Source organism: Dromiciops gliroides, chromosome 3 (genome assembly GCF_019393635.1).
Source record: "Dromiciops gliroides isolate mDroGli1 chromosome 3, mDroGli1.pri, whole genome shotgun sequence".
In the NCBI taxonomy this organism is placed as follows: domain Eukaryota; kingdom Metazoa; phylum Chordata; class Mammalia; order Microbiotheria; family Microbiotheriidae; genus Dromiciops; species Dromiciops gliroides.
Window position 1 is genome coordinate 542,824,433 of NC_057863.1, and position 22,009 is coordinate 542,846,441.

General features: G+C 48.3%; 2 protein-coding genes across 2 annotated transcripts in view; both read right to left on the reverse strand.

Moving 5' to 3' along the window:
• ARAP1 (ArfGAP with RhoGAP domain, ankyrin repeat and PH domain 1) overlaps positions 1-3,394 on the reverse strand; it is a 116,177-nt gene extending 112,783 nt beyond the window's left edge. Inside the window, 1 exon segment of the mRNA XM_043994530.1 lies at positions 3,344-3,394. The gene's annotated coding sequence lies outside the window, so the exon portion shown is untranslated.
• A 4,755-nt stretch (positions 3,395-8,149) lies between these two features.
• The window catches only part of STARD10 (StAR related lipid transfer domain containing 10), a 38,359-nt gene continuing 24,499 nt past the window's right edge, over positions 8,150-22,009 (reverse strand). The window contains exons 4-7 of the mRNA XM_043995653.1: positions 20,960-21,063; positions 19,176-19,293; positions 8,858-8,910; positions 8,150-8,684 (exon numbers count right to left, since the gene is read on the reverse strand). Coding sequence (XP_043851588.1) covers positions 8,445-8,684; positions 8,858-8,910; positions 19,176-19,293; positions 20,960-21,063 — 515 coding nt within the window. The 3' untranslated portion in view covers positions 8,150-8,444. The remainder of the gene's footprint in view (positions 8,685-8,857; positions 8,911-19,175; positions 19,294-20,959; positions 21,064-22,009) is intronic.

The window sequence follows — 22,009 nt, forward strand, 5'->3', positions numbered from 1 at the left end:
TGCTGCCCAAAGTGAACAGTCCCTTAAGAGAAAGCTTAGGACTATATAGTTTCCATGCCCACCTGTCTGAGAAACAGCAACAGATCTTTGGCCAAAGTGAGGAAATCAGCAGCCAGACTCTTGGACTCCACCCTATCTGTGCCCACAAAGGAGGGCCCCTGAGCTCCCAAAGGTACAGGGGCAGATGCCCACAGGGCAGGCAAACTCTGACCACCAGCCTTCCTCCCCACCCACAAAAAAACAACAGTAAAGAAGAACCAGGCTCACCAAATATTCTAGGTCCCTCAAAGAGATTAGAGTTATTCTGTCTGTCGGCAGAACTAAAAGCCCTTACGAAGAGAGAAGTTACAAAGACGCAATGTGAAGCTCGATATAAGGAAAAACATTGTAACAACAACTGCTAGCACAAAGTGGAATGGGCAGCCTTCATAGGTAATGAGCTCCCCATCCAAAGGGGCATTCAACCAAGACTAGTTAACCACTTACTGTTGATACAGTAGGGAGGATTCCTGCTCAGATATAGGTCAGACAAGATGACCTGGATCTCCTTGGGGCCTGGACATTCTGGGAGATCTTCTAGTCTAATCCAACCCCCTCATCATTTTACAGAGGGGAAATGAGGCCTAAGGAGGGGGAAGTGACTTGTGCAAGGCAGCCTGCAGAAAGGCTGGGACACAGCAAGGCTGAGGTAGGACCTTGGTTTGCTAGCTTGAACTTGGATTAACTTCCTCAATTTCCTCATCTGAAAAATAGCAATAATTGCACTCTACTGTACCACCAACCCTCACCAATGAAGGATGTCGATCCTGTCCCTTTCCCTATTCTGCAAGAGTGAAATCATTGGCCAGTCAACATGCATTTATGAAACACTTACTGTGTGTCAGGCACTGTGCTAAGCGATGGGGAGTCAAAGAAAGGCAAAAAACATCCTGCTTTCAAGGAGCTTACCATCCAATGGGGGAAACACTACATAGTATGTCCAAATGACAGATACATGGGCTATCTGGAAGGTAATCTCAAAGGGAAGACCTGAGCATGTTAGGGGACCAGGAAAGGCTTCTTCCGGAGGCCTAGAACTGCTCCAGGGCCACCTCTTTGCACCCCAAACATAAGACTCTCCAGACCTCTTGGCCCTGGGATAAGTCAGCCTACAACAAGCTCTCTCTCCTCTCCAAGGCCTCAGAGTCTGGAGGGAGGTGGGGTAGGGCCAGCCCCCTCAGACCAGGGTATCATTGAGGCCAGAGACCAGAGCTTCCCTTTAGACCACGGCCAGATGGTAGGCTCTTCCAGGGCCCCAAGGGTTAAGAGGCCTGGATGAGAAAGGAAGGAGAGTCAGCCCCCTGTGGTGACGGGCGGCTGTGTCCTGAGGTCAGCGGCTGGACGGGCCAGGAGCCCAGCTCCCCCTGACCCCTCCCCCTCTCTCAGGAACAGAAGCCACTTGTTCCCTAGGCCTGAACTGCTTGGAGCTCTGGGTCCCCCCAGGGTTGGGGGGGAGGGGGCCTTGAACTGTGCCCAGAAACTCCCCCTCCCCTCTGGCTGGCTCTCTGAGGGCCTTCTTTTCCCTAGGGCCCTAAGCCTCCCCAGGGGAACCAGAGCTTGGGATCCCTGGGGTGGGTCACTGCTAAGAAGGGACCAATCATGAGTCCCAGCCATACAGTCCCACTATAATCTAGTCTCCTAGAGATAGGGCAGCCAACTGGAGGGGGCTAGGGGCAGTGCCAGGACTAGAGTCAAGGAGGAAGGGGAGGGGGTGGCTAGGGTGCAAGGCAGAGAATGGAGAAAGGTTCAGATCTAGATCCCAGCTGACAGGGGAGGGGGGTGTCACAACCTCCTGAGTCTCTCATCTTTATCCACTCTCCCCAAGGATCAGGCATTGTGAGGAGGTGGAAGAAGGCTAAGGAGGTCCAGACCCTGCCCTCAATGAGGAAGGCAGAATTCACATACAAGGTGACAGTCAGAACAGGACAGGAAAAAAACCAGGATCTAGCTGGTGTGGGCTTGGGTTTTAAGGGCCAGTGGGACTCAAAGAAGGGAAAGATCAAAGGTGACACAAGGTCAGGGAAGCCTTCCTGAAGGAGGTGGTACTTATGAGGGGCATGCCCACAGAGTAGGAAAAATAGCTCAGGCAAAGACAAAGGGGGGATGGGACTTGACCCTTGCCAAGGAGGGGAGCCACAATGGACGCAAAACACGGAGGAAGAGAAGGCTGGAGAGGAAGGATGGGGCAGACCTTCCGAAGCCTGGAACAGCCAGGCCAAGAAGTCCGGTCTAGATTCTCTCCTGGCCTTCGGGGCCCCTATGCAAGCTTACAGTGCCTCCCAGTTCCCCCACACAACAAGCCAGAAGACAACGGCACCTCACTGAGCCCCAAGTCCTGAGTTTGGGGCCCCATCCAGGTTTAACCATAACTGTTCCCATTTTTACAGAACCTTGAGGTTGACATCCGACATCTACAACCTTTTCTCAATAACAGCTCTACGGGGGTACACAGTACAGGAGTTATAGCCCCCATTTTACAGATGATGAAACTGAGACCCAGTGACAGGTAAGCAATTTGGCCGGAAGTCACATGGCCAGTAATGATCAAAGCCGGGGACTTTAACCCAGGTCTCCTGACTCAGGTCAGAGATCTTTCTACACAATCTAGTCTGGCTTTCTGCATCGCCTGCTTTGGGGCATTTTCTAACCACTCCAAGGCCCTACCCGGGTCGGGGTCCCCCAGCGCCCAGGCTCCAGATCTCCTCCGACCCCATTCGGAACTAAAGCTGCCTTAGCCTCTTCGCCACCCTGAAGACTGTGCCTTCGGAGAAAAGGGGAAGATTCTGCTGACCCAGAGGAGCCAGGGACAGGACCAACAGGCACGCCAATCCTGGCGGCTGATCCGAACCCCCAGTGATGCACCAAGCTCCTCCCAGATACCTCTAGAGAGAACTTCCTGGCCTAAGCCCCCTCAAATCTGAGCCGCTCACTTCAGAAACTCTTCACAGCTGACTGGCTCCCCCAGCCTCCCCCGAAGGCGCTTCCAGCATCCACTCGTGGCTCCCACTGTCTCCAACACAGCCCACAAGGACTTCGGTGCGTCTCTCCCTCACCAAGGTGAGTGAGGGACTGTAGATCTCTGGGCATAGAGGGAGCCAAAGACCATCACAGCTGGAAGGCCACTTGGAAATCAGAGTCCAACAATCTCGCTTTCCAAATGAAGAAAGTGATACCCAGAGGGGAGAACTGACTGACCCCAAGCTCATACCTGGAGTTAGAATCCAAGCCTGGGGTACAAAACCAGTGGCCTGACTCTCCATTCAGGGCTCCCTGAGCCTCCCTCCCCGCAGCCCCGGTACACTACCTCCAGGAAGTCCTTCTGGCCAGAGCTGGCTAGAGCCTGCCTCTTTGCCCTTCCAGCCTTGGGCTCTAGAGCCTCTGCTCCCCCCCACCCCCAACCCCGACCTCGCCGCCTCAGAGGCTGGGGGGCGGGATAAAATGACCAGTGGGAGGGGGGCGTGGATAAAAGGTAACCTCCCAGAACCCTCGGCCACCTTGAGATGGAGATGGGACCCTCAGTTTACCAATCGGGGAAATGGGGGAGCCAAGGGTCGGGGAGAGGTACTGACCTGGCTCCCGCGCAGCGCGGACCCAGGCACCCGAACTCTCCCGGCGCCTCCGCGGACTCGCGGCAGCCCCGGCCCCCCGAGCTTCCGCCCGCCCCACGTGACGCCCCCGGGGAGGGGCCGGGCCAGAGCCAGGGCTGAGCAGGGGGTGGGGGGAGGCCGGGCCCGCCTCCTCTGGGTCAGGCCGTCCCCTGCGGAGCCGGTCTGGGCTGAGTCTTTCTGTTTCGCTGTCTCGTCTCTTCCTCTCCTGACTCGCTCTCATCGAGGTGAGATAGAGACGCTGCACTGGAAAGGATAGGGCTTGAGTTCGAAAGTAGCCTCGGGTTGTTGTATGACCTTGGAAGAGTCCCAACAAGCGTTGTTCCCTAGGCTCCCTTTCTTGCTCCAAACCTGTTTCCGCTTTGCTCTGGGATGTCCGCTGCTCAGTCCCTAAACCCCGAGATCGGAGTAGACGGCAAAGACCGACGAAGGTCTTCATCGCGTGGTACTTTCCCACCTTGCTAGTCTTTTCCGCTTTACCCCATCATTTTACTCCGCAATCCGGCGACGCTGTCCATCTCCCGACTCCGTGACATGGCCGTCCCATGCCTAGCATCCCCTCTCTGCTCACCTCTGCCTCCTGGATTCCCCTGGCTTCCAAGGGCTGGCTAGAATCCCAGCTTCTTGCAAGATGCCTCTCCCAGTCTCAATTAGCGCAGATATTCTTAGTAGAGTTGTCTCGCCCTCCCTCGAGGTCAGAGGCTCTTTTTACCTTTCTTTGTGTCCTTAGCACTTAGCACAGTGCCTAGCACTTAGAAGAGCGACAGCCCCAAATAGGTGCCTAATAAATGTGAAGTGATTTGACCCAGGTCTTGCAGGAATGAGCCGGGTAGTGGACATTCCCTAGATCCGAGATTCCTAAGCATGGAATCTAAGGGGAAAGAGGGGAGACATTAAGTGAGGACCTCTGACCCAGGGAACAGGACTGGGAGGCCAGGGCTCCCGCTCACTTTGCCATTGACTAGCTAGTTTCATGACCCTGAGAAAGTGAGCAAGTCACTTTCCCCTGCGTCTCTCTCACCAGGAAATTGGGTTTTCCTCCCCCCGCCTAGAAAGGGAGGCTTCCTGAGGGCAACAGCACTGTTTCTCACCCTGAACTGCGACTCCCCAGGCATTTGGGAGTGACTTTTTCCTGAATGGGGCCGGTGTTAGAAGGATGTCCCCTAGAGGGCGCCCGAGGAGCCATAATTGAGAGGGGCGGGGTGGAGTTAGTCCTTGAACTGTTTGCCGAGACTCCAACAGGCTTGAGAAGTCATGGAGTCCTAGATCTAAAATCTGAAGGGACCTCAGAGGAAACTAAGGGGGAAATCACACCAGAACCAGGACTTGAACCCCAAATCCTGTGCTTGCCATATTGGCTCCCATTTCTGAGACGCTTAAAGGTATACAAAGTACTTTCTTCACCAACAACCCAGTGAGATAGAAATGAAATATTATTCTAATCTTACAGGTGGGGAAATTGAATCCCAATGAATGGAAGTGACTTGCCTAAGGTCACCTAGCTAGTGGGTGTCTCAGACAGGCATACCGGTTTTCTTTCCATCATGCCATATTGCCCTTCCCCCTCCTAATTTTCCTTCTGCCACCAATTCCAGATGGTTTTCCTTGACCCTCCCAACCCACACTGATAGCCATCTCTATCCTTCCCTGGGTGCTAAGCACAACCAGACTCCTAAGATTTCCCTAAAGAATGGAGATTGCCGTATAAACTCCTGGGGTGATGTGGGATCCTGTGGGGATGATCTGAAATGAAAAGAGCCCTGTATCTGTCTGATTTTACCTTGGTGGAGGAGTCGGTAATTTGGCAGCAAAATACAAACACTGCCCTAGACTTGGGAGTCAGAAGAGATTTGATTTCCTGCTCTACCTCCAACACTCTGTAGCTGTGTGATCAAGGACAAGCAGCTTCATCTCTCTGAGCCTGTTTCCTCATTTGTAAAAGAAGGATAACATCTGTGGTAGCTACTACCTAAGGTTGTTGCAACACTTGAGATCATGGGCATAAGGTGAGCACTGTGCAGGCTCCATGTAAACTGAAGGTGTCTATTATTATTAGAGCCCCCGCTCTATCACTCATCAAGATGTGTGACCCTAATCAAGACACACACATCCCTCACTGGACCAGTTTCCTCCTCTGTAAGATGGAAATCATAATCCTTGTACTATCATATCATCCTTAGAAGGTTGTAATCAAGGCACTATAGAAACATGTAATTTATTATTAAATAAATAAAATTTATTGGGGCAGCTAGGTGGTGCAGTAGATAAAGCACCGGCCCTGGATTCAGGAGAACCTGAGTTTAAATCCGGCCTCAGACGCTTGACACTTACTAGTTGTGTTACCCTGGGCAAATCACTTGCCCCTCGTTGCCCTGCAAAAAACCCCCAACAAAACCAATAATAACAATAATAATAATAAAATTTCTCCATTGATGCTCTTCTCTGCCACTTCACAATAAAAGCTAGCCTTTCTATAGTTGCCTAGACTGTGCCAGGCAGGGAGAGCCCCTGGCATTCTCATGGTCCATCCAGGAAATGAAAAGCTCTGGCAGGCTCCACTCCAAACCAAAAAAAAAGGTTTCAAGTATAAGAGAGCAGGGGGGCAGCTAGGTGGCGCAGTGGACAAAGCACTGGTCCTGGATTCAGGAGGACCTGAGTTCAAATCCAGCCTCAGACACTTGACGCTTACTAGCTGTGTGACCCTGGGCAAGTCACTTAACCCTCATTGCCCTGCAAAAAAATATATATATATGTATATGTATGTATATATGTATGTGTGTGTGTGTGTATTATATATATAAAGAGAACAACAGGGGATGGGGGATGTTTAGATCTCACTTTTTTTTGTTTGTGTGTGTGAAGCAATTGGGGTTAAGTGACTTGCCCAGGGTCACACAGCTAGTAAATGTCAGGTGTCTGAGGTCAAATTTGAATTCAGGTTCTCCTGACTCCAGGGCCAGTGCTCTATCCACTGTACCACCTAGCTGCCCCTAGATCTCACTTCTAATGCTTTCAACCTATGTGACCCCAGGTAGGTGACAAGCCTGAGACTGTTTCCTAGTTTGTGAAATGAGGGGTTTGGACTCCATAACCCCTGAGGTCCTTTCCAGGTCTGGATCTAAGAGCCTTTGAGCCAGTTTATTTCCCCAAGGACATCCCCAGAGGGCTGGGATTGGGGCACCTTTCATCCACAAAGACCATTTACTAAAGCTGGGTGGGAGTGTGTGCTGAATGATGTCCATGATGAGAAAGTACCCACACTGAAACTGTGATCCTTGAAGGTGAAATATAATAATGGTTACAATTATAATTTCTTTTTTATGGTAATGGTAGACTCCCCAAACCCATGCTGGCCTCAGCAGGCTTCTCCACTGGTTGTTTGAGAGGGAGCTTACAATGCAAAAATGGATCAAGGAGCTCAGTCTAGTGCACTCAGGTGGGCAAGTCCTAAATGGATGCCCAGGTGCATGATGAGATGGAAGACTACACTCTCCCTTGGGGCCATAGGGCAGGCTGGGCCTAGGAGGTACAGGCCCCTGTGGCAGGTAATTTCCACATCTGGTTACACAGACTCAGAGGGTATGGAATGTCTCAAGGCCAGAAAGAAGTGAAAGTGAGTGCTAAACCTGGAGGCCCCCAGAAGAGAGTGGGAACAGCAAGGAAAGGGGAAGAGGCGACTGGGGACTGGAGAAGCATCTCTTCTAAGGCAAGGAGCAAAGGAAGCTCGGGACCACAGAGGTCTGGGAGGCTTGGGGTGGGAGCTGAAGGGGCAGAGACTTGGGAAATAGTGAAAACCCCAAGGCCTTAAAGCACTGGCCCCTCACCCCAGAGCTGATGGTCCAATGGGCCCTGAGGCTCAGCACAGGATCCACCCTGACCTCTGGTAAGGCCTTCTTGCTCCATGTACATGAAGCTCATCTGGCCCAGCTGCACTGAGAGCTCCCCAGGACTCTCAAGGCAAGGGGGCCTGGGATCAAACGAACAAGCTGGGGCTCCTCCCATTATACAGCAACTTATGAATGACTAGAGTACATGGCTGGGTAGGGAAACAGAAAGGAGGACCTGTAGCCCTAGAAGAGACTCAGAATAAATGAGTGGACAAATGACTAGAAGAATGAATGACTCAACGAACAAATGAATGAGTCAAAGATGAAAAGAAGAATGATTATAAAACAGAAGGGTTAGGGGGCAGCTAGGTGGCACAGTGGATAAAGCACCTGCCCTAGATTCAGGAAGATCTGAGTTCAAATCTGGCCTCAAACACTTGACACTTACTAGCTATGTGACCCTGGGCAAGTCACTTAACCCTCATTGCCCTGAAAAAAAAAAACCTGAAGGGCTGAATGAAGGGGTAGAAGGATAGATGAAAGACAGGACAATTAGAAAAATGAATGAATTAGATGAATAAATGATTAAAGAAACAAACAGGAGTTGGGTGAGGGAACAAATGAAAAGGCTGAAAAGGCAGGGTACCTAGTGAAAGAATCAGGGCCCTGACCCAATGCTGTGGCTGTTGTATCAGTTTAATGGGGGTTATTTCTATACAAAATCTGCCTCCCCCATATCCCACCCCTGCCCTGGGAGAAGGAGACCAGCCTGGGTTGGGGGAGGGAGATACCCCCCCAGGGGTAATCACCCCCAAGGCAAGGGGACAACTCAGCAGCTTCCCATCCCCTTCCTTGGGGGAAGGAGGACATAAAGCAGGTTGACCCAGGTCCCAGCCCTTTCCTCCTCTGCCCTCCAACAGCAGGGCAGGGAGACAGACTGGCCTGGGGCTCCCCAGGGTTCTGAAGAGGTCCCTCAGTTAAGGGAGGAGTCGTCATCACTGCCTTCACCTCCCGCCCCCCGCTCGTCCCGGCTCTCGGCCACAGTGCTTTCGTCGATATTCTCCAGGGAGTCGGCATGCTGGACAGACAGCTCCGACAGCGCCACACTGGGCAGGGGGCTCTGCTCTGGGTGCAGCCACGGCTTGAAGTGAGGTCGATGCTTCTGTTTCCATTCTGGATACTTCATGCACGCCTTGTACATCTTCTTCATGGCCTGGGCCACCGGGACCAGAGGAGGCAGGGAAGAGAAGAGAGGGCACCAACATCAGGGGGTCTACTACACAGTCACGCTACCTATGTCCCCGGCTACCCCTACCACCCCCATCCATGGCCTGGTCGCCACCACCACTGCCAGGCCCACCCTCCTCATCTGCCAAGCCTACTCACCTTGGGAGCCAAGAACTGAGATGATTTATTCACCACCCACTTGGGTAAGGATCCTGTGAAGGGAAAAGAGTCACTGAAAACGATGTACTGAGCTCTGGGAGTCGGAGGGCATCTATCCTACCTGAATAGGAATTACCCCCAACATTCCTGTCAAGTGGCTCATCCAGCTCCTGCCTGAGGTCCTCCAAGCACCAAGAAACTCACTATCACATACAGCTCGTTATTCTTTTGTGTGGCTCTGATTGTTGGGAAGCTTTTCCTAAACTCAGTAATGTTCTCCTACTTGGGGCTAGATGACCAACAGTCAGAGGAAAAGAAAAGCTTCCTGCTCAGGGTGGGGTGAGATGAGATGCTCTAAAGTCTTAACAGCATTGAGGAAGGAGATGTCTAGGAATGGGTCTGGGGACAAAGCTGGGGCCAAGAGACAAAAATGTGACCAGACCATCTAAGGGTCTCTGACAACGAGAGGTTGTCTATTTTTTTTTAAGCTGGCCCCGGGACAGGAAATGGACTCTGTAGTCTTGGAGGTGTCTTGGAAAAGTGCCTGCAGGGCCTTCTCCAGCAGCACCTCCAAAGCCTCCTTGGTTCTTCACCCATGTGCTCCTGACAACATGAAGCACGCTCTTTGTGGGGATAGCACCATTCACCCACCCACCATGTTCAGAACATCCGACTGAATCAAGTTCAAATCCCTGTGCATGGCATTCAAGGCTCTCTACCACATGATGTTTCTTATCTAATGCTCCTCTCCAGTTGAGATACACTGTCCTCCAACCAAACTATATAACTGACTCTCCGCTTCTTTTGCCCCTGCACTCTCCGCCTTCATGCCTTTGCTCACTGTTCCCTGCTCCTAGGATGATCACCCTTTGCTTACTTATCCTGTTGAATTTCTACCCAGTACTTAAAGCCGCCTCCTCCTCCTCCAGGAAGCCTTCCTGGCTATATCCCTTGCCAGTAACACCCTCTGCCCTCAGAGTTCACAGGGCATTCTGTTCCTCGGTGCCATGAGACGGGACCGTGACCTTCAACATCTAAAGTAGCTTGTCCATTACCAACATACACAGCTGGTGTTAAATAAGTGCTGAATCATCTCTGAAGTCATAAATAGCAAGCAATAAAAAAGGACTGTTCCTTTGGCCAAGGACAGCCACAGGCACTGTGCTCTTCAAACCTTTTCTCACATAGTGAGAGATGCTCCTTTCCTTGCTGCTGGATGTGCAGCTCCAGGGGAGCCACCGTGACAAACTCACACAAGCATTTCCCTTCTATCCCTGTATTGCCCAGCATCTAGCACAGTGCCTGCCACCAAGCAGGCACTTGTGGGTTGACTGACTGACTGACTGACTGACTGGACTTAACCTCTCCATGGGTGGGGAGAGACTATCCCTAGGGCAGCAGGACTTAGGCCTTTACTGATTCTAACCCTTGGCTTGAGGCTCCAGGGATCTCCTGGCCTGGGCTCAGAGACTAGCAAGCACCTTTCCCTCTCTCTTTAGAGAGGCAGTGCAATATAGCGGAAGGAGTTCTAGGCTTAGAACCAGAGCTAGAACAGGGTCCTGGCTGACTCTTCCTAGCCATGTGACAGTGGGCAAGTCATAACCTATTTGAGCCGTATTTCATCATGTATAGAGCCTTGATCATGTGGAAAAGGGATTGGATCTCTTCTGCATGGCCTCAAAGGGCAGGACATATGAGCAACATGGGGAAGTTAGAGAGAGGTAGGCCAGCTCACAACAAAAGAAAATGTCCTGAGGCAGCTAGGTGGTGCAGTGGATAAAGCACTGGCCCTGGATTCAGGAGGACCCGAGTTCAAATCTGGCCTCAGACACTTACTAGCTATGTGACTCTGTGCAAGTCACTTAACCCTCATTGCCCTGGGAAAGAAAAAAAAAAAAAAAAGAAAGAAAAGAAAATGTCCTAACCACGATTTACCTCCAAATGAGGGGGAGGTTCGCCCTTCCCAGAGATTGCCTGCAGGAATTCTCTTCTGGCTCTCCCCTTTTATTGCCTTCTATAGATCTACAGAGATCTTGTATGCCCAACATTAGTTCACATTGTCTCCCGGTTAGACTGGGAGCTCCTTGAGGGCGGGGCCTGCTATGGGCCTTTCTCTGTATCCCTGGTGCTTGGCACAGGATCCTGCACAGTGTCTAATTAAAGCTTGTTGACTAAGGTGGAGGCTGAGATAGCAGCTTGTTGGGGAACAACAGGAAGGAGATTCCTGTTGAGATATAAGTTAATCTTGAGGTGGACACTATAATTCTGGAGTAAGGAAGATTCAGAAATGAAAACCATGCTGGAACTGGGTTGAGGGAAGTTAATAAGAGACCAGTGATAGGTCCTCTTCAGAGGCAGTGAGGTGCCCACTCAGAAGGACCAGAGCCAGACATCAGATGGATGGAAGCAGGGCCAATCAGCCTGCAAAGAGCCATTGTGGCCACGTCAGGGCCCCTCGACAATCACATCCTCATGATCAGTTCTGGACTCTCCGAGCCTGCTGGATGTCATCTCTTGCCCTCCATCCCTACCGGTGTGCTTCCAAAAAGCCCAACCTGTGTCTCTGGTGACTAAAGGGAAAAGTGTATGTCCTGGCTGAAGCCAGGAACTGCACTAGACACAAAAGGGAGCTGTGCCCCTAAGCCTTTTTTTTTTTTTAAATGGAGTGGTATGCCTAGCAGAGAGCACAAAGAAGGATGAAAATGCCAGGTGGACCTGGGACTCAGGCTCCGAGCCATATTCCCTTCCTCTCTCACATGGAGAAACTGGAATACCCATTGATGGTTCCCATTTCTAGAGGGTGTTATGGTTCACAAAAACCCAAATGCCACCTCCTCCATGGAAGATACCCTGATCCCCAGGAGCAGTAACTAGCTTCCCCTGGAGAAAGGCACTTCAAAGGTAGCCCTCTGCTCTCACCCCTGGGGCGCCCTGCTCTTGTCACTGAGGGTTCTAGCTGTGTTTGTGGCTGATGAGCTAAACAGGGATCTGCAGCACCTGCTCCACATACAGCAGGCACTTATTTTTAAAATGTCTGATGACTGAATAGATATGATCATAACAGATTACACTTATACAGTGATTAAAGGTTTGCAAAGTATATTAACATATATGTATGAATTGTATAATACATAATATATTAAATGGAAATTGTATGCTTATCATATTTATATATGTATATAAATACATATTATGTATATACACACATACACACACACACTATAGATAGTGTGTGTGTGTGTATGTGTGTGTGTGTGTTTGTGTGTGTATAAAATATCTAAAATGCTCTCCACATCCAGAAAAAAGAACTGTGGACTCTAGATGCAGACTGAACCATGCTGTTTCTAATTTTTTTTGCCTTTCTTTTTTCTCTTTTGAGGTTTTTTTTTCCTGTTCTTCGGATTCTTCTTTCACGACATGACCAATGCAGAAATATGTTTAATGTGACTGTAAATATATAACCTATATCAGATTGCTTTCTGTCTTGGGGAAAGGGGAGGGAAGGGAGGGAGAGAGAAAAATTTGGAACCTGAAATCTTATAAAAACAACTGTTGAAAACTATCTCTACATGTAACTAGTAAATAATAAAATACTTTTATGATTTAAAAAATCTATCTAAAATGGAAAGAGAAACTTACAAAGGGTCATCTTTCCTGCTCAAGGTCACAAATTTGATCATGGGGGAGTGCCCAGAACAGGAACTATAGAATAAGGGTGACTGGGTCAGGATCACAGACTTGGTGCCCAGACCTACAAGCTAGGCCTGAAACATAGGGCAGAGGATGCCCAAACCTGATCACTGACTCGACCCTGTCCCCAAGCCCAAGACAAGGTGGGGGCAGAGAGGCTGAGTGCCCAAAGGGATACCGAACTCTTTTCTTATTTTTTTCAAACTGACTCTTCAACACAATGATCCACAGCAACTCCAAAGGACTCATGATGAAAAATGCTATCTACCGGGGCAGCTAGGTGGCGCAGTAGATAGAGCACCGGCCCTGAAGTCAGGAGGACCTGAGTTCAAATGTGACCTCAGACACTTAACACTTACTAGCTGTGTGACCCTGGGCAAGTCACTTAACCCCAATTGCCTCACCAAAAAAAAAAGAAAGAAAAGAAAAATGCTATCTACCTCCAGAGAGAGAACTGGCGGACTCACAGCAGAGAATTGAAGCATTTTTTTCCTCTTTATTTTTCTTGCCTTGAATGACATGCATGAATGACATCATCTGTATAATGGGTATTGCTCTTCTTGCCTACTCAATGGGTGGGGGAGGGAGAGAGTTTAGAACTAAAAGTAAACGTTAAAAATTAAATTAAAAAACAAAAACCCAAAGGGATGCTCAGAGCTTCAAGCTAGTCTAAAAGATCTAATTTGACTCAACTTCTGGCCTAGGCCAGTACCCAGAGCAGAGACTATGAACTCAGTTTCCTGACAGAACAGTAGCTTGGTAGGGAGTGGAAGGAAGGAGGATTAAGTGGAAAGATTCTACCAGTGGGGCAGGATCTCAGACTCTGCCCTCAGCACTTCCCATTAGGCCAGCAACACTATGTTGCTTTCCAAGACAGATCACTGGAAGAATGTATAAACCAAAAAAAGAGAAAGAAGAAAAAGAGCTATTTTGAGGCCTGAGATGTCCAATAAACAAACCAAGGGGGCAGCTAGGTGGCGCAGTGGATAGAGCACCGGCCCTGGAGTCAGGAGGACCTGAGTTCAAATCCGGCCTCAGACACTTAACACTTACTAGCTGTGTGACCCTGGGCAAGTCACTTAACCCCAATTGCCTCACTAAAAAAAACAAAAACAAAAACAAACCAAAAAGAGGAGAATAGCACCAATGCCTGAAAGGAAAGCTTCAAAACAACAACACAAACACATGGTTTGCCTATAAGACCAATTAGAATTAAATAACAGTGATAGAGGAAAGAATTGGAAAAGAAATGAGAGCTGTGGAGGAAAGATTTAGAAAGAGAATTAATAGCTTGACACAATACAAAACCTCACCCAAGTAAGACTCTGAAAATAAGAATGGACCAAACAAACTAATGACTCCATGAAATAAGAAATATTAAAACAAAGTCAAATGACTGGAAAAAATAGAAGAAAATGTAAGGACTCTCATATCAAAAATATGACCTAGAAAACAGATCAAGGAAAGATCATTTAAGGCTCATTGAACTACCTGAATACCATAACAGAAAAAAAAAAAAAGGCCTAAAAATGACATTTCAAGAAATCATGAAAATACACTGTCTAGATTTCTCTGGACCAAAAGGCAAAAGGAAAATTGAAAGACTCCACCAGTTGCCTCCTGAAAGAAACTCCAAAATGAAAATTCCTGAGAACACAGAGCTACCATTGTCAAAGAAAAAAATATTCTAAGCAACCAGGAAGAAAGAATTTCAAGTTCCAAGGAACCACACTCAGGGTCACACAAAGATTCAGTAGCTGTCATTATAAAGGAGCAGAGAGCATAGGATATAAAATTCTGAAAGGCAAAAGTCTGAGGCTCACAGTGAAAAATACCATACTCAGTAAAATAGAATATAATCCTACAGCAGAAAAAAAATGGGTGTTTAATGTGATAGAAGACTTTCAAGAATTCCTGATGAAAAGAGCTGTAACGATTGGAATGACGCCACCTGCTGGAGACTTACTGTAGGAAAGCTCTGCCATGAGGAGAAGGCATCTGAAGGCAAGCCATGTGGCTTTTCTTTGGCATCAGGAAGTGACATTTGCTTGTGGGAGGAAGAAGGGGCGAGGCTGGCTCTCTCACTCTCTTTCATCAGGACTCTGGTGGAGAGTGGAGCTAAAAAAATGCACTCTCCCTTTGATAGATAGATGACTCTAGGCCTTTCTCTCTCTCTTTACCAAATTCTTATTCTCCTTAATAAATGCTTAAAAGTCTAAACTCTTGCTAAAGTTTATAATTTATTGGCGAATACTCATTAGATATTTTAGACAGTATAGCTAGAATTTTAGCCCCTTACAGAGCTGAGCTGAGTAAAAGCTTAAATTGGGTGGGGGAAGACAGATTTGGGCAGACGAGGGGGAGAGATGAAACAAATATCTCCAATGTGATTTTTGTTATGCTCTGATGATCTTAAAAGAAGGGGGGAGGGGGCAGCTAGGTGGCGAAGTGGATAAAGCACCAGCCTTGGATTCAGGAGGACCTGAGTTCAAATTTGGCCTCAAGACAATTGACACTTACTAGCTGTGTGGCCCTGGGCAAATCACTTAACCCTCATTGCCCTGAAAAACAAAAAAACAAAAAAGAAGGGGGGAAGGACACACCAGGTAAGAAAAAAGGAGGAATGGAGGGAAGGAACTTATGCAATCATATCATTAGGGGATAAAAGTAGAAATCTTTATAAATGAGGATATGGAAAAGCAGGCATCACTTCAACCTCATTTTGAACTGATGAACAGAAAAGAGAGCAGAGCCAGAATAATTTATACTATAAAAAGGACGTTGTAAAAAAAAAAAAGCATTTTGAAAGACTTCAGATCTCTCTGATCAATGCAATGAGCAACCACGAATCTGGAAGAATGATAAAGAAGCATGACAGCCACATCTCTAGACTGAGAGGAAAATGGAATACAGAGCATTTTTTAACAGGGCCAATGTGAGAGTTTGTTTTGCTTGACTCCACATCTCTGTTGCAAAGGTTTTGTTTTTCCTTTTTTCCTTTTCAGAGGAGGGTTTGAAGGAAGAAGGAAATGTGTTGGCTAACATAGGGGGAAAAAAGAAAATTTAATTCTGAAAAAGAGGAATATAAAATCTCACAACCACCTTAAGGTCAGTTTCATAGGTTGAGAGCTGAAAGACTGTTGGAGGATGAAAGATGAAATGACTGAGGAAACATGTTTGATCTTCTGAGCCTATCAACTGATTAAGCAATGTATGCCAACTGCCCAGCAAATGAAGACCAAGACTCAGCTTCAGCCTGGACCCCAAAGACAGGGAAACAGATTTTTACACATTGAAAACAACTAGTCAAATAAGGCCAATTGATTAAAAGGAAACAATACAACCTTAAGTAATCTGATTTCTTTTCTTTTCTTTTTCTTTTTTTTTTTGGTGAGGCAATTGGGGTTAAGTGACTTGCCCAAGGTCACACAGCTAGTAAGTGTTAAGTGTCTGAGGCCGGATTTGAACTCAGGTCCTCTTGACGCCAGGGCTCTATCCACTATGCCACCTAGCTGCCCCGGTAATCTGATTTCTAATTGGAGGAAAGATCAGAGACTTTCCAACTTGGGAGGGAGAGAGGGAACAGGTACAATTCCCCAAAATCAGAAAAAGAGGTGTCCCACTCCCCCTAAGAGTCTGTAAACAATTAAAGGAACATGGAGATAGTAGCCAGTTTTCAGATAAGACACATGCTTGATATGTACAACTGGGAGAAAGGTCCTTACATCAACCTTTGGATCTGATCAGACTTCTGGTCATCATAATATAGGTCCTAGGTTAAGGCTCTCTAAGCAGTATTGTCTCCTATTAATTGATTGGCTTTATCTGATTGAGGTCCAGACCCAAGCTGAGGAAGGGGCCTGGTCCTGATGTGTTATACAATTGGCAATTCATTGCTTAACAATCAATCTTCCTCAGAATATCGAACCTTTGTTTCCTCGGTCACTTCATCCTCCACCTGCCACAGGACCAGGGAGGCTCTCTCATCTGGCCCACTCATGTTACAGGTAAGGAAGCTGAGGCTCAGAAACCTTAAGGCAGGTAGTTAAGTGCCAAGGCTGGGATTTGTGCCAGGGTTTTCAACCTTTGAATTCAGTGCTCTCTGATGCCCCATGTTTCCTGAGGACACAGGGTGGGACAGAGAATGAACCCGCCATTTCACTGGGACAGGGAAATCCTTCTATTAATTCAGGTTAGGACAAGTTACCTTGGAGTTTCCTAGGGCACTGAGAGGGAGGGTAAGAAACTTGCCTAAAGTCACCCAGCCAGAGATAAGACTTAAGTCCAGGTCTTCTCGCTGGGGAGAGCTGACTTTGTCCACAACACCACACTGTCTTACACTAAGGGGATGTGGGGAAGGAAGGTATTATGTTCATTATGTTTGTTTAATGTACAGTGAAAACGAGGCCAAGAAGTCAAATGACCTGCCCAACACCAAATTGTTGTTTGTCCTTTGTACTTGAAGAGGACTATGACTTCAGGGTGATGTCATGACTTGCACTGAATTGGATTCAGGTGAAGCAGGGCTGTGCAAGGTCACCAACCTCACTCTCTCCTCCAGAGCCATCTGGGTCCAGTGGCAAGATATATTGTCAGGACAGCTGGAGATGGCCCTGGATGTTTAAGGCCATTGGGGTTAAGTGACTTGCCCAGAGTCACATAGCTAGTAAGTGTCTGAGGTGAGATTTGAACTCAGATCTTCCTGACTCCAGAGCCAGCACTCTATCCACTGCGCCATCTAGCCAACATCAAATAGCTAAGAACTGAATGAAGGGGGCAGCTAGATGGTGCAGTGGATAGAGCACCGGCCCTGGATTCAGGAGTACCTGAGTTCAAATCCGGCCTCAGACACTTAACACTTACTAGCTGTGTGACCCTGGGCAAGTCACTTAACCCCAAATGCCCCGCAAAAAAAAAAAAAGAACTGAATGAAGTAGGACTTGAACCCAGGTCTTCACTCCAAGTACAATCAGTGCTCTGTCTGCTAAGCCACACTTCCTCCAACTCAAAGGGGCTCTCCTCCTGAGGTCCCTCCCTCTATCCCAGGCTCTACAAGGTCAATCAATCAAGGCAGCATTTATGAAGCACCTAGCATGTGCCCAGCACTGTGGTAGCCACCAAGAATACAAATCCAAATACAAATGTGCAAAAGCCTTCCCCCTTCAGAGCTTATGTTCTATGAGGAGAGAAATATTTTCACACATGACTGTATAGAAGCCATTTACTGAATAAATACACTGGCTTGGGGGGAAGGGGAGACCCAAAAAGTGGGGAAACAGGAAGAGATTCTTGAATCTTGAAGGGAGTCAATGGTTCCAAGAAGTAGAGGTGAACAGGGAAAGTATTTTGAGCAGGAGAACAATCTGACTCCTCCCTCTCCCTTGCCCCCCACACCTCCCCTTGCCCCAAATCCACCAGTCCCCCTGCCATCTATTTTGTGAGGAAAGCCATTCAGGTGTGATTATCCCCATTTTACAAGTAAGGAAACTGATGTTCAGAGATAAAGTGATTTCCCCAAGGTCACACAATGGGATTCAAAACCTCCACTTTGCCACGGCTCCCCAAGTCCCTCTCCTAGTCCCCAATTCCTTCCCCCTGTCCCTGACCCCAAAGACAATAAGTTACATTTTTTTCAGGAAGTGTCAACAAATTATTCAGTGGCTTACAGTCTAATGACATTATGTCTGGTGCTGGAAAGATAGAGGGACAGGGGTGAAGAGAATTTACAGGATTTTAAAGCAGGAAAGTCCTTAGAAGTATCAAATCAAACTATTCCCATTTAACAGGATTTAAAAAAATAAAACCTGAGGCTAGACAAAAGGAAATGGATGGGGGCAGCTAGGTGGCACGGTGGATAAAGCACTGGCTCTGGATGCAGGAGGACCTGAGTTAAAATTCGACCTCAAACACTTGACACTAGCTGTGTGACCCTGGGCAAGTCACTTAACTCTCATTGCCCTGCCCAAAAAAAAAAAAAAAAAAGGAAATGGACTTGTCCAAGGTTACAGAGCTGGTAAATGGCAAGGCCTGGAACCCAGAGCACCTGAGTCCTGTGGCCCAGGCATCTGTCCACCACAACAGGCTACAGTATGTCTCACAGCTTAATAAATACAGATGAAGCCTGAATCCTAGGACAAACAGGAGACCACAAAGGAGGCAGCCCTACACCCCAACCCCTTCCCAGTTCTTCCTGTGGACAGGAAGTCATTTTTTCTCCTTCAGCCCTCCCCCATCCTCCTGTCATCCTCACTAAGGATACCTTGAGCTAATCTTCAAACCCTAAGGTTTGTCCCCAGGCCTCATCCTCCTGGCTCTCTCTCTAACCCCTGGGAATGCTCTAAAGCACTTGGCATGCATTGTTCTGAATTATAGTTACCTGGTTCTGCCTGGGCTCCCTACCAGATGGCAAGCTCCCTGAGGGCACCCCCTCAGATAAAGAACTCCATTTGTAACTTGTATCTCCTGTGTGTCCCCTGCCACTTCATGGGGCAAGAAGCAGAACACATGGCAGGGCAGGGAGGGTGTGCAAGGAGGCTGGCGCTAGATATGTTTCTCTGTCTTGGGGGGGTGGAAGACTCAGAAGGGAAAGGAACAGGAGAGGAGGGGGCCAGGCCAGGTGCAGTCTCACCTTTGGGGTCTACCTGGGCCAGGTAGGTGATGACAGAGCTCTTGGGGCCTGTGCTCTGGATGAGGTAGCCCGTCTGGATGGACACAGCTCGGACCAGGTCTTTTCGGGGTGGGTATTTCTAGGAAGGGAAGGACAGGCATGAGGTACGTGGAGAGCTGATACCTGAGGCAGGAAGGAGAGGTAGCAGAGGCCTCCCTGCCACTTAGGATGCTGGGGGTAGGGATGATTCCCTAAACTGTCCTCCTACCCAGACATGCCTTTTCATACTGCCCCCCTCTGGGCTGTCCTGGGGGCACTGCCCCACCTTGCCCTTGTTACACCTTTAGGGACATCTGAGGCCCACCCTGCATCTTTACCACTCTCCTATGCTCTTGGCTCAGGCCCTTCCCCAGCCCTCTCCCACCTCAAGTTTTCAAATAATTAATGCCATTGTTGTAAAATTATCTCTTTCATCCCCCTACAGAACTTAGAGCTTCTTCTCCATGACCCTCAGTTTTCTTTTCTTTTTTTTTAAAACATATCCGTGTTTTTATTTGAACAATTTTTTTTTTCTGTGGTCATGAGCCTCAAGTTTCAAACAATCACCTCAGAGGGCATCTAGTCCAAAGCATCTTAAACTGTGGGTCGTGACCCTTTATGGGGTCTCGGAACTGAATGTGGGAAGGGGGTCACAAAAATTTGGCAAGAGTAAAAGGTTTTGTATACCTGTTTTGTGTACCTATAGACCCAGGGTGGCAGTAAGAATTTCTCAGGCAAAAAGGGATCATGGGTGGAGAAAGTTTAAGAAGTCCTGATCTAATCCAACCATCTCACTTTAAAAAATGAGAATACTGAAGCCCAGAGTAGGGCAGGGCCCTGTCCCATGCCAGACGACTAGTAAATGGTCCATCCTGGACTTGAGCTCAGGCTTCCTGACTCTCACTGCTGAATTTTAATGACGGAGAGAATAACTCTGGCCATTTTTCTAGAGCTCTGAGGACTCTCCCTCACATAAGCTGCTTAAGTTGTGGGTTATGATTCCTATTTAATAAATGAGGACCCTGAGGCCAGGAAGAGTGAAGTGAACTCTCCCAGTAATGCGTGTGTGTGTCAGAGCCAGAAAGCCACTGGCCAACTTCAAGATGTGACCTTAGAGTCTGAAGGAGCTGAGGGCAGAGACACTAGGCCACGACACAGGAACATGGCAGCTGGTCACTGTAAAATGTCAGGGCTGGAGTAAATGATCTTTAGAGTCCCTTGTGGCTCTCAAAATTGTGATTCTGGAGGACTAAGTCTTATGAAATCATATTTTCAGACTTCCTGTCTCAGACGTGTACTGTTACACCCCATTTTACAGGTGAGGAAGCTACAGCTATCACAGGTGACTTGCCCATGGTCACATCACTTGTTAATTAGAGGGCTGAAACTCAAACTCAAACTCAAACTTAGGTTCTGCCCACTGCATCACACTGCCTCTCCATACTGCATCACACTGCCTCTCCATCTCCCCCAGGATGCCCAGACCCCAGCCTTGCACACAGCTGGTGTCTATAAGCATCTGGCACACTGAACTGGGATTCAGACTTCCCTAAGGACTTCCCCATCAATTGCTGTCACTGGACCTTTGGTCCTAGAGGAAGACAGGGAAAGGAGTATCATCCCCATTTCAAGAATGGAAAAACTGAGCCTCAGAGAGGGAAGGAATTTGCCCAGAATAAGACATCAGGTCAGGGTCCCAAACCAAGTCTAGAGCCACGGACTCTAAGGCTCTTCTCCCAACAGCGGGTGCCTGCCAGCACACTCACTGGGTGCTTGACTGAGTAGTTCATGATGATGTAATCGGCTCCCATGGGTAGCCAGGACCGGAGGGTGATGACATCACGGTTCTTCAGGGGTTTCGGACACCTCCCTAAGTGGGAAAAAAGGGCCATTAGACCTGAGGCCTCACACCATTCGCATCCCACATGCCCCTCCTCCCACAGCTTCAGGCTCCCTCCCAGAGACCCAAGGAAAGAAGCAAACAAGGACTCCACCATGAGTTACTGGGCCTAGCTCAGGAAGTGGTAGTGGTGGTCCAGGTGTCCAGCCATCCCAGCTGCAGCCCAGCCTCCCAGCAACCCTTTCCTCCTCAATCCCAAGCACAGCAGAGCACCACACAGGAACATTGGCTTCTGTTCTGTTCTGCTCTCTAATTGTTTCCTGGTGAGGAGAATTACTTCCCCTATGCTAGCTGAGAGCTCCCCTAGGACAGAGGCAGGATTCTCCTTCTCCTGTCCAGAACACAGTGCCTGACACTATCCTGAGCAGATGAGCCTCCCACGGAGCCTTTGGTTAACACAGGCTGGGTGAGTAAAGGGGAAATACTAGGAAAAGAGGGAAAAGCAACTTGTGGAAAGGGGTGTGGGGGGGGTGACAGGATCATGATCTATCCATCTGGGAAGGGCTAACCTGGAACAGAGAGGATAGATTTGTTATGCTTGGCCCCAGAGGGCAAAACTAGGACCAATGGGAGAGAAGTTGTAGAGAGAAAGATTTCTGATCAACATAAGGAAAGATTCTTTTTTTTGGGGGGGGGGGGTGGTAATGAGGGTTAAGTGACTTGCCCAGGGTCACACAGCTAGTAAATGTCAAGTATCTGAGGCCAGATTTTAACTCAGGTCCTCCTGAATCCAGGGCCGGTGCTTTATCCACTGCACCACCTAGCTGCCTCTATCTCTCTCTTTTTTTTTTTTAAGGAAAGATTCTTAACAACTGGGACTATCTGACCCACCATACCATTACTAGGCTGATACACCAATGAGATCCAAGGAGGAGGAAATCATCCTATATATATAAAAGTATTTATAAAAACTGTT